Genomic DNA, 13,041 nt, shown 5'->3' with positions numbered 1-13,041 from the left:
GAGGGGGGTAAGGGGAGATGGGGAGAAAAAAGTGAGAAGGGTAGGATGGGGAGAACTTGGGGCAAAGGGATGATTGGGATACAGGAAGGTTGGATAGGGGAGCAGGGAAGCACATATCTTAATTAAGGGAGCCATCTTAGGGTTGGGAAGAAATTAACCAATTTCTATTACCTATGTATAACCAAAAGGCTGTGGCTTACCGGTCATGTTCTGACATCTTTCTCTTTCGGCAACAACATGGTGTTTGCCTGACTCCGCCTTCATTCTCCCTGAATTCAATTTAGTTTTTCTGCCTACCTATATTCTGCCCTGCCATGGTCCAAAGCAGCTTCTTTATTAACCATATTCATAGCATACAGTGGAGAATCCTACATCACTGGACTTTCAGCCTGGCATTGAAAACTCTCTGGCTTTTACCACTAGCCTGCACTGGCTAGTGTTAAGTCAATCTGATATAAGCTGGAGTTGTTCGAATAAAGGAAACCACACTGAGAAAATGCCACCATAAAACTGGCCTGTGAGCAAGCCTGTCTTGACGAACAGTTGATGTGGGAGGGCTCAGACCACAGGGAGTAGCACCATCGCTAGACCAGTGGTCCTGAGTTGTTTAAGAAAGCAGGCTGAGCACACTATGAGGAGCAAATCAGTAAGCAGAATTCCTCCATGTCCTCTGCTTCAGTTTCTGCCTCCAGGTTTCTTCCTTGAGTTCCTGCCCTGACTTTCTTCAGTGATGAACTGTGATGTGAAAGCAAAATAAACATTTTCCTTCAAGTTGTTTTTGGTCATGGTGTTTCATCACACCATAACCCAAAGACATAGCCTGTACTACTGTACTCTTAGTACAGTATGTACTAGCCAGATTATTGTTAATACGGGCTGTACTAACCAGGTTATTGTTAGTATTACCAGGACTAACCAGTTTACTCATCTTTCTCCTTTTTAATCTTGAGGCAGAACCTTGTGTACAGCCAGGAATGGGTGACCTTGAAGTCCTGGTTCTCCTGCCTCCACTGCTTGATTGCTAGGATTACAGGCAGGAGCCATGTTCCCAGTTTACGTGGTACTGGGGATCAAACCCAAAGCTTTGAACCTGACAGGCAAGCAGTAAGCTGTCTTTAGTCCCTAACTTATTACTCTCAATTCCCAATGGTTCACTTCCCCCTTTTAAAATATTTTCCCTATATATATTTATTTGTGGGTTGTATGTGTATGCACACATGCACATGCATGTGTGTGCATGCCACAGGACAGTTTACAGGAGTCCATTCTCTCCTTCCACCATGTGGGCTCCAGGGATCTGATTCAGGTTATTGGGCTTGGCCTTTCCTTGCTGATCATCTTGCAGCTGTCTTCCTTTTGACTCTACACTTTTCTACCCAAAAAAGCCAAAGTTTCAACATCAAACTTTTGAGTCTGTAACTGCCCAAAAATAGTGCTCAAATGAAAATGTGTTTCATAAAGCTAGCTACCAGTTTAAGAATAAATTGAACTTAGGGTATAGCTTGTTCTTGCACACAGCCCTGAGTTCAATTTCCTCCACTAAAGAATAGGCAACTTCCCTCACAGATTTTTATTATATGAATAAGAAAATAATGTATCTTTGTTTTGTTTTTCTAAGATGGAGTCTCTCTATGTATCCTTGACTGTTCTCCATACAGCAGGCTGGCCTGGAATTCATGGAGAACTGCCTGCCTCTTCTGAGTTCTGGGGTTAGAGGCCTGGACCACTATGCCCAGCTTTATCATATTGTATTTTTTATTTTTCCTGTTCTTCTACCAACAGAAGTAACAACTCCTTGAGGGAATCCACTGAAGGGAGCAAGTCTAGTGAAACTCTTAGCAGGTGAGAAAGGATTTCCCTACCGCTAAGATACAAAATGTTCTTTTTGTTCTGTTCACTGGCTGAGAAGACATGAGCTCTGTAATGTACCATGGGTGTCTGTCCTGTGCCTTGGGATATGTAACACTGAGCAGACAGATTTGGGTCCTGACCCTCCAACTGTGTAAAATTATAATGTGTGTTTATAGAGCCTTTCTTTAATCTTTTCTGATTTCGTGATCCATAAAAATAGAGCTATCTAAACCATCTTTATATCTTAAGAGTAGGAAAATGATTTTATATTCTCAGCTGCTTAAATTAATTTTAGTGTGTTGGCTAGTTTTCTGTCAACATGACACAAGCTACAGCCATCAGAGAGGAGGGAGCCTCAGTTGAAAAAATACCTCCATAAAATCTAACTATAGACAAGACTGTGGGACATTTTCTTAATTAGTGATTGATGGGGGAGGTTCAACCCATTGTGGATGGTGCCATTCCAAGGCTGGTAGCCCTGGGTTCTATATGAAGGCAGGCTGAGTGAGCCATTACAAGAAAGCCAGTAAGCATCACCCATCCTCTGCATGAGCTCCTGGCTCCAGGTTCCTGCCATGCTTTAGTTCCTGTCCTGACTTCTTTGATGATGAATGGTGATGTAGAAGCATAAGCTAAATAAACCCTGCAGAGGGTCATGGGGGTATACAGCAGGTGACAATTGGTGTTCAGGAGGTCGACCTTCCAGATGCATGATTCCAGCCCCACTTGGCAAAGCCATGGGGTTACTGACTGGAGGCTAGATGACTGGTTGTTCCTGTCCATAACTTTTTCAGGTGCCATTACTTGCCTCCCTAATAAGAACAACTGTGGGGTTCTTTACACAGCCTCTTGATGGTATGTTTTATCCTTGTTGGGCACACATATAGCTGTGGATGGTCAGGAAGATGATTTCTGCTTAATCTTTTAATTTTGATGAATAGAAACAATACTAGGATATTTTGCATTCTCAGACTGGCATAGGTTCTCAGTCACAAAGACAGCCTTTCACACAGACAGCTAATTTTAGACTCTAGAACAGATTCAAAGCAGGCTGGCTGCCCCTGGAGACCAGTAGCTTGTTGTCTCCAGAGACATAGACACAAGGTTATTTTCCCAGGTGTTTTGCTGATACAAGGTTAGGCATGAAACAACTTCTTGCCAGTTTTTTTTTTTTGCTTGCAAAAATGCCTAGCAAATAATGTTAAAGACACAACTACTTGTCTAGCAGCTGAGACTTTCTGCACGTACTTCCTACCACTCAAGGTTTGGTTCCGTCTGAGAAAGAGGCATGTGCATGACCAAGTGTTGCTCACTGGCTGGTCAATGTGACATTCCTAGCCTAAGAGAAACTACATGACTTATCACTGGTTATGAGATAGGCTGGGCCCTGAGAATGTAACTTAATTGTCCAGAGTTTGCCTGGGCAAGAGAGCGGCAGCAGCAGTGTAGAGAGCAAAGAGAAAGATGTAGAGCTAATTAGGAAAGTTACCTTCAGATCATATGAACCTGTTTTTACCTAAACATCTTTTTAGATAGTTAAGAACTTTTTCCTAAGCCATCACTACTCTGAAGTCTTCTTTTTACTACCCTGGAGCAGATCTCAGAGCTGGCCTCTCCATCTGCAGTTACACCCTTTCCTCCCCAAGTCGTTTTGGTCATGGCATTTCATCACAGCAATAGTGACCCTGAGACATTAAGAACAGGCTTACTCATTTCTGTGTTCTTAGTACTTGAACACAATGTCTATCAAGAAACTATTCAGTAAATACATTTTAGTGAATGAATCAAGACAATGTTGTAAATATTTTTTGTCTCTGCTTCTTGATCACAGTACAAATTGAATCTTTCTAAATATGTCTTTCTTTTAAACAGAAAAGATGTGTTATTTCCTTTCTTGGCTATATAGTACCACTGTATACCTATGAATAATAATTAATTATAATTTCATCCCTTCTGTTTCCTAGTTGCGTTAGAATGATCTCATTTTGTCTGACTAATCTATGTGGAGCCTATTATTTTCCTATAATTAGGCTAGAAATGAAGAATCAGATTGTTTAAGCAATTTGCCAAGGTCATAAGCTTGTAAACGCTGAAGGCCACATTTGAACTTGAGCCATTGTAAGGCAAGCTCTTTGGGGGCCTCCACTTGTAGCACCAGTGCTACTATGTGGAGCTTATTGCCTGCACTACGGGACAGTTTGTGAGCCGAGCAAGTGCCTGGAAATTGACACACACACATACACACAGAGACAGAGACATGGGTCATCCTTGAATTCACCAAGAATGCCAACTTGAATCAAGAACGCCCCTTTATTGTGTTACAGGGCAGCTTATATAGTGCCCTCCCTGAACCAATGGCCACACCCTAGCTCTCAGGATTTTCAGCTGCAGCCACCAGAAACCACTCCCCTGTCTCGTGCTCAGAGCAGCTGCAAACACAGGAAAACAAGCTATTTTGCTCAGAGCAGTTACAAGGGTAGGAAAATAAGTTGTTTACAGGAAATTCAGGGTTTGGGAGTCCTCAGTCCCCAACAAACCATAATGACTTCAAAGTGTGTGTTTGTGGCCACTACTATGTACTGCCTCTGGGGACCTACAGAACTACCTGGAAAGATGCCAGTCACAGACACGGGACATGGTTACTTCCTTGAGGTAACCAAAGCTCCACTGTAGAGTTTCTCTTTGACTAGAAAAATCTGTTTTTTAATAATGAAATTGTCAATACTTATTTTATTATGAAAAAGTCACTGAGAAGATACTGCTTTATAACTGAATGACCAGCAGAGTCAAAGACATCTGGATTCTCACATCTGCATTTCCATAAACTATACTGTGATAATCAGCTGTCAGTACAACCTCCAGGGAACTCCACTCTATGTCTTTCAGAGACTGAGACTAGAGTGTGGAACAAGTCATTTTTTCTTTAAAAAGTTTTACAGTGTGTGTGTGTGTGTGTGTGTGTGTGTGTGTGTGTGTGTGTGTATCAGAGAACAACCTGTGGGAGCCAGTTTTCTTCCTGCACTATATGCCCAGGGATTGAACTCAGGTCATCAAGGCTGGCAGCAAGTGTCTTCCCCTGCTGAGCCATCTGGCCAGCCTTCATACCATTTTCCTTTGCTGTAGCTAGAGTCTTACAATCTACCCCTTACTGTTGTTCTCCGGTAACTCAAAATTACTATGAAATTGATAGTTACCTCCAATGTTGCACTTACATAACTTATCTCTTTAATTTGTGTCCTGCATACTTACTTCTATGAATAAAACAAAGCTAATGGCATCCCTGTGTTTGTGACAGTCATTGTGAAGACTGAGACTGTTTCCACCCACTGATGGGATTTTGTATACTTGTGTTATTAATGCTGAGTTCTTGTTACTCTCCGGTTCCTTCTGTTTCCTTTCTTGTTATTTGTTTGTCATGTAACCCTGGCTGGCCTGAAACTCAGCTTTTCCTGCCTCAGCCTCAAGTGCAGGCCTTACAGAGAGCCTCCACACTCATCTGGTTTCTTCACTTTTAAATAAGTAATTAAAATTGCAACTTACAGAACATACGAGAAAATGACTTGTATTTATAATTATTGTTATAGGAAAATTAATTTTCTTACCAAGATTCTATTAATATAATTTGTCCTACAGCACTTTAGTGAATGGACAGGGGATATAGCTCAGTTGTTGACAGAGTACTTGCCTAGCATGCTCAAAGCCCCTCATAAATCTGCCATGGTGGTACACATCTCTAATCTCAGCACTCAGGAGGTATAGGTAGGAAGTTCAGAAGTTCAAGGTCATCCTCAGCTACACAGGGAGCTGTAGATGTAGAGGCTAGAGACTCTGTCTCAAAAAGGGAAAAAGATCATTCTTGAATACTGAATACAAAACTATAATATAACTTTGTGTTTCCCATTACAGTATTTCAGAACCCTACAACTGACAGTTATGATTAGGCATCTTGATATTTCAGGCCGTCACACTTACCTGGATTGGCTTGTCTTGGTCCCTGTATCTTAGTGCTGTGCCGAAGAAAGGACATGTTTGCATTGGCATTTACATTAGCTTCTCTATCTGAAAGAAACAGCATAAGGAGGAAACTTTTATTTTGCCCTATGACGGTTCAGGCTGTGCTGGGCCAGAACGCCATGGCAGGAGGCACAAGTGGCAGAGAATAGTTGTCTATCTCATGCACAGGGGGAGTTGAGAAGGGAAGAATGCTGGAAGGGATTCCAAAGACAAGCTTCCAGTGGCTTCCTTCTCGTGACCAGGCTCTGCCTCGTCCTCCCCACCTCATCCATTCAGAGCCTGCATGGTCTTACCATCTGTAGAAACATCGCAGCCATCCCACCTCAGCCCTGCACCTTGATACTCACCTAGGTGTTTGTTAGTCCAGTTAGATTGGCAGAATAAATGTGCACACTATTCTTGTTTCCAGAGAGCCAGTCACACTGCATGCGGGGGACCTGGAAGATCCGTCTAGTTGCTTCACATTTACGTCTACAGGTGAGTTTTCCATGACATCTGCAGAGATTCCTCACACCAAGAGAATAAAGACAAAAGTGTTTGAGCCCCCATGAACTCTGCTCTCACTTCCTACAACCACCCACTCCCCCCATCCCCCATTTTGATCACTCTGTTTTACCCTCCTGGAACTGTTAATTGAACCTGCTATGCTGTCTCCCTGTTGGGGCTTTTGCACCTACAGTGCCACAAACATTGCTAATCACCTCATCCTCTTTCAAAGGTCACTTTCCCAGAAACACTTAACTCCCATCACTCAAAAAAATCACAACCTTCCCACACTTTCCAGCTCCCCCTGCCTTTTCCACTTGCATTACACAGCATCCTCTTACATAACTTACTACTTGGTGTTGTTACTGTATGCCATACCACAGCCTGGGAAATAAAATCCTGCAGTCTCTGGTTTCCTGACACACTCCAGGTATTTAGAGCCTTCTTGATGTAAAGTAGGTGCTAAATAAACACTTCTAGAATGGCTGGAATAAAAAGGAGAATCGAGGCTCTCCGTGTCATTTCCAATGAATTACAGGGTTGTTACAAGGAGAGCAGGCCCTTTGTTTGTCCTGGCTGTCTGGCTAACTTACACCCAAAATAACCACACAGAAACTGTATTAATTTAAACACTGCCTGGCCCATTAGCTCTAACTTCTTGTTGGGTATTTCTTACATCTTAATTTAACCCATTTTTATTAATCTGTGTATCGCCACATGACTGTGGCTTACCAGCAAGATTCTAACCAGTGTCTGTCTCAGGCAGAAGATCCATAGTGTCTCTCACTCTGCCCTTCTTCCCAGCATTCAGTTCTGTCTTCTCCGCCTACTTAAGTTCTGCCCTATCAGGCCCAAAGCAGTTTCTTTATTCATTTAACCAATGAAAGCAACACATGAACAGAAGAACTTCCTACACCACAAAGTGATTTCCATGAAAACAAGCTTCTGAAAAGAAGAGCCAGGAGAGACAGAAATCTCAATACTGTAAACGTTACAATACTCAGACTCAGGATGGGGAAGGGAAATAAAATTGCTAGAGGGTGACTTAAAACAGAGCCAAAGAACAAATTACAGAAGGCACACTTAACTAGGAAGAAAAATTGTAGCGTATGTTATTTTTAGAAAGCAAAGGCAAGAGTGGTAACGATTTACAGAAGAGAAAGTTATTGGGAAAGAATGAAAGTGACAGTTATTTAATAAAAACATAGTTATAAATCTGGCCAGTCCTAATGTAAATAAGGAAAAGTAAAGTATAATGTAAGAACTTCATTTATAGAAGACTGTTGTTATAGTTAAAATCAAGACAATAAATGTGTGTGTATGACTCTTGTGTGTGTGTGTGTGCAGGTGTGTGTGTCTGGAGAGTTAGATCAACCTTGCTATTCCCCAGGATGCCAGCCATTTTGGTTATGAGTCATAGCTTTTCACTGTCTGGAATTCACAAATCAGGCTAGGCTGGCCACCCATCAACCCCAGGGATCCTGCTTCCTCTGCACCACCAGTGCTGAAATTTCAGTCTCATGCTACCACTTTTTTCAAACTCAGGGACTCTTGTTTGCCCAAGCATTTTGCCAACTGACCTATTTCTCTAGCCCTTTGTCACTGCTATCTTAATGATTAGCCAGAACATGAGAGCAATGCTCTTGCCTTTTTAGACTTCTCTAAATTAGAAAATTTGCCTTTTCTCACACATTCTGAATACCTTAGAATACTTTAACCTCATTCGGTATCCTTTGAACTTTCATTCAATTTTGTTAACATAGGTTAATTATAAATATAAACACAGTTGGTTATGTCTTAGTTAGCTTTCTATTCCTGTGATAAAACATGGTTACCAAAAGCAACTTGGGGAAGAAAGAGTTTGTTTGGCTTACAGCTCCATAGCACAGTCCTTCATCAAGGGAAGTCAGGCAGGAGCTGAAGCAGAGACCCTGGAGGAGTGCTGCTTACTGGCGGTTTCCTCATGACTTGTTCAGCCTGCTTTCTTACACAATTCAGGACATCTGCCCAGGGTTGACATCACCTACCATGATCTGGGGCTTCCCACCTCAATCATCAATCATGGGAATGCACTCGAGGCTTGACCACAGGTCAGTCTGATGGAGGCATTTCTCAACTGTGGTTCCTTCCTTTCAAATGACTCTAGCTTGGGTCAAGCTGACAAAAATCAAACAGGACAGGGTTTGTTTGCTTGCTTTTGTTTTGTTATTTTGAGACAGAGGCTCTCTATGTAGTCCTGGCTGTCTTGGCCCTCACTCCGTAGACCAGGCTGGCCTCGAACTCACAGATCCTCTTGTCTTTGCCTCTCAAGTGCTCAAATTCAAGGTGTTTATCACCACCACCTGGCTTTTCACCACACTTTTAGTGTGGATAGTTTTTACCCTACTTAGAGTCTCTGTTATGTCTACTAAGAAGTCATCTGTAAATTTAATTGATGCCCATTTAAATGTAACATGCTTTTCCCTTCTTGTCTGGTAGCTGTAATGTTTTTCCTTTTGTTTGTTTGCTTGTTTTAGCAGTTCTTATCCATGTATCCATTTTTTCCACAAGTAGAACACATTTGGTGTTTGAAGTCATATGGTTTGGACCTATGGAAGTCCCTGCCTGAGAGCTCCGTTGTCTGGTCTCCCTGTTTACTATTAATCTATTATTTTCATTTTTCTCTTGGTTTTCTACCATGCCATCATTTCTCCTTATAAACCCCGTTAGTTTTTATTATATGACACTTCATGGGAGATTGTGCATCTGGGGTGAGACTCTTCTTCTAGACAGAATTTGTTGTGATTTTGTTTTTTAGACAGCTGAGGGTGTTGACAATCCCAGGCCATTATGATCAGATCAGCAGTGGATCTGATTTGAATCAGGAACTCTGGATCTCAGGGTCCTACACATTCTCATTCCTAGAGCCAGGGTTCCTGGAGGAACAAAACCATAAGGTGTTTACATAATTGTGATTAACTTCCATGATCAGAGGCTGGGTAGTCCTGCAAAGGCCATCCACAAGCTCATAGAGGTGTGTGGGGTGGGGGGAGGTACTGTTGCTTAGCCTAAGAATCTTGACACTACAAAAGGGAGCAAAGGTTCTACCCCAGTGCAAGGCCAAGGCCTGGAGGCTTGCTGGAGAGTCAGGGTCAAGATGCTGGATGCTGATGTCTCCAGGGAATGGCAGTATCAAAACCAAACCCACTCATAGCTGTGCGCAGTTCTGTTTTCCTGCCATTGAGGCTTTTGCTTGTGAAAGGTTTGACTTTTTTTTTAATAAGTGCACTATTTTTAGCTAATTCTTTTACCCTTGTCATTATACAATCTTAGCAAGTCCATCTGTGAAGGTTTCAGGCTCTCGTTCATTCAATTCCTCTCCTAAGAAGTCTCCAGTGCACTCCCTCTTGACTAGTTCTGCGGAGGAGTCAGTAGGCTCTACATCCCAGTACCGCTCCACCAAGCCTATCCACTCACCTGACTCTACTAAAGGTAAGAATGACCTGATATTGCTGATGTGATCGATTGGTTCTTACACAGGGAACTGCAAGACTCTGCATGCTCCTCTCATATGCAGCCTGCAGTTGGTGCTCTAAGCATGCGGTCTTCAAATTAGACAGTGACTGTTATGCACACTCATGCATTAGGATAACGGAAGCTTAGATAAATGCCTTTCTACTCTTGTCTGGCACAAACAGTGAACTACTTGTCTTCTATTTAGAGTGCTCTGTGTCTAAGTGCTAAGACTTCTCCACTCTTGCTTAGTTTAAAACATGACTCTGCTTTGGCTAACACCTTTTTAAGTGTAGATGTCTGTTATACAATCTTGTACAAAATCTCATCAAAATTTTAAGTTCAACTTTTGTTTTAAAAAATAAATGAAAAAGTGATTTGTAGTCAATGCCTTGGAATATTGAATTACACATAAATGTGTTGGATTGGACTTGAAATGTTTCTCGTTTTATACTGCATTAACCAAAACCAACCCAGCACTCTGGGGACTCAATCTCATTGATAGGCATAAGCCACACAAGGTGTGTGTCAGCCGTAGTGTAGTGGTTATCACGTTCGCCTCACAAGGTGTGTGTGTCATTGTCAAAACATTTCAACATCTCTGAGTCTTTTGATATTCTCCGCCATACATATTTCTAGATTCTAAAAAAAAAAAAAAAAGTATGAAAATCAGAGCCTGATCACATCTGAGTGCACTTTGTTTACCATTGCGTGCATTGCACTTCGTTTTCCATCTCTAAGCTCTTTGTGTTGTCTCATCATTCAGAAGACTCAGAACGGAAGTCTTTCAAGTCCAGGACCAGGTCTACAGAGTGAATCCCGAGCCATCCGTGGCTACATAGCGATGCCCTGCCTCAAAGAAGGCAAACAAACCACAAGCAAGTGCTAAGAACCAACTTACTAACCCATTAAGAGTGACCACTAGGGGCTGGAGAAATAGCTCAGCAGTTAAGAGCACTGACTGCTCTTCCAGAGGACCTGGGTTCAATTCCCAGCACCCACATGGCAGCTCACAGCTGTCTGAAAATTCAGTTCCAGGGGATCTGACACCTTCACACCAATGCACATAAAATAAAGATAAATAAATCATAAAAAATTTAAAGAAAAGAGTGACCACTAAAGGAGGGGGCAGTATCTGTGACATCACACAGTGATAGGACATTTTCTTCCCCCATTTCATATCCTCACCAAGAACATCATGTTATTATTTCTGTTCAAATATTGCTAAGATCTTGTTTCTCATACTTTTAAATTGAAAGCCTTTTAGATGATTATGTTTAATACTATAATTACAACAAAAAGGGTATTAATAATAAAAAACTAAGTCAGCAAAAATGTTTTTAAAATTATTCATCTAGTCAGGGGCTAAGATCAAAATTCAACCCTTCTATTTGTTAACTAAGTATTTTCAAAAATTGACAAAACTCTCCCACTTCCTAAAGACAGCTTTCATGTCTCTAGGCCCTCATCAGTTACTGCTGCCACACTATAGGTCACCATGCCATGCCAGCATCCATACAGCCTTTTCCAACACACAGACCATCCATATCAGGTGTAGTTGGAGATTGTTGTTCATTTCCTGGCTGCCCAGACCCAAAATAATCACACAGAAACTATTTTTTTTTTATTTTCTAGACAGGGTTTCTCTGTAGCTTTTGGTTCCTGTCCTGGAACTAGCTCTTGTAGACCAGGCTGGCCGCGAACTCACAGAGATCTGCTTGCCTTTGCCTCCCGAGTGCTGGGATTAAAGGTGTGCGCCACCACTGCCCGGCATATGGCTTCTTATTAAGTAACTCTAACATCTTAAATTAACCCATTTCTATTAATCTTATTGCCATGTGGCTGTGGCTTACCAGTAAGGTTCCGTCCAGCATCTGTCTCCTTTGGAAGCTACATGGTGTCTTTCTGACTCTGTCTTCTTTTCTCTTTTATCTCTGTTTGGATTTCCCACCTTGCTCTATTCTGCCCTGCCATAGGCCCAAAGCAGCTTCTTTATTAACCAATGGTAATAAAACATATTCATAGCATACAAAGGGGAATCCCACATCACCTCCCCTTTTCTAAATAAAAAGGAAAGTTTTAACTTTAACATAGTAAAATTACATTTAACAAAACAGGTATCAAGCAAGAATTACAATTACAATATTTATATCTACTTTAACTTTTATCATAACTAAGGAAAACTATAATTATAACTATCTATTCTTCAACTCCATTAAAGGATATAATATTACTAAGTTAACAGGAAGTGCATTGTAAGCAACTTCCAAAACTCTGGAAATGACAGAAACCTCTCGCTTCCTGGACGGTCACCCAAAGTTTTTCTATATCACTGGAACATCCATCTTCAGCCTAAAGGCCCATAGTGTCTGGCAGACTTTTCCATGAAGCAAAAAATTTCAAAGACAGTTTTGCCTATATTGGCAGTTTGTCAACCATTTTATTCTGTATCCTGCAGAATGTTTGGTAGACTCTTTCATGAAGCAGTAACCATGAAAGACTGTCTCACCTTCTTTAGACAACTCTAGCAGTCCTTTTTTTGTGGATCCTGCATGTCCAATTTATACAGTGTATCTAATCAAGCAGTCCAGGCAAGGGCAGTTTCTTGGGCAAATGGCTAGCCTTGTCACATTGAAAGAAATTTTTTTTTGAGACAGGGTTTCTCTGTAGCTTTGGAACCTGTCCTGGAACTAGCTCTTGTAGACCAGGTTAGCCTCAAACTCACAGAGATCTGCCTGCCTCTGCCTCCCAAGAGCTGAGATTAAAGCACCACCACCCAGCTTAAGAGCAAATTTTATAATGAGTTTTTTCAGTACCCATTAACCTCTCTGAAGCAATTAGTGCTACCAGAAACAGACATGTCTTACTATCATGAAAAGTCCTAAATTCTTAAAACAGTTTAAATGCCATATTTTGAACGTCTTTGAAAGATTTAGAGAATACTTATCCATCTAAAATATATCTCTGTTCATCTAGAAAACCTAACTAGCCTGACTACAAGTTTGACTATATAGATGACTACCTATTAATCTGTATTTCTTTACCATACAGTGTAAACCGCTTTTGGGTGGGCTACTCAGTCTAGGGGTTGTAACCCACCCTGTAGTCAGTTATTCCAGGGTCCCGGAGAGGCACTATCTGGAAGATAATGGGCTAGGAGACAAGAAGGAGGCTAAGCTGGGGTTCCTGTCAAAGCCT

The 13,041-nt window shown here is 41.5% G+C and overlaps 1 protein-coding gene across 1 annotated transcript in view; it reads left to right on the top strand.

Moving 5' to 3' along the window:
• The window catches only part of Ccdc158 (coiled-coil domain containing 158), a 63,919-nt gene that overhangs the window by 46,305 nt on the left and 4,573 nt on the right, over positions 1–13,041 (top strand). The window contains exons 20-22 of the mRNA XM_026785029.1: positions 1,783–1,842; positions 6,275–6,342; positions 9,664–9,822. Coding sequence (XP_026640830.1) covers positions 1,783–1,842; positions 6,275–6,342; positions 9,664–9,822 — 287 coding nt within the window. The remainder of the gene's footprint in view (positions 1–1,782; positions 1,843–6,274; positions 6,343–9,663; positions 9,823–13,041) is intronic.

Source organism: Microtus ochrogaster, linkage group LG1, assembly GCF_000317375.1.
Source record: "Microtus ochrogaster isolate Prairie Vole_2 linkage group LG1, MicOch1.0, whole genome shotgun sequence".
Taxonomy (NCBI): Eukaryota; Metazoa; Chordata; class Mammalia; order Rodentia; family Cricetidae; genus Microtus; species Microtus ochrogaster.
Note: the sequence above shows the minus strand (reverse complement) of the source record. Positions and strands in the feature narration are given on the sequence as shown.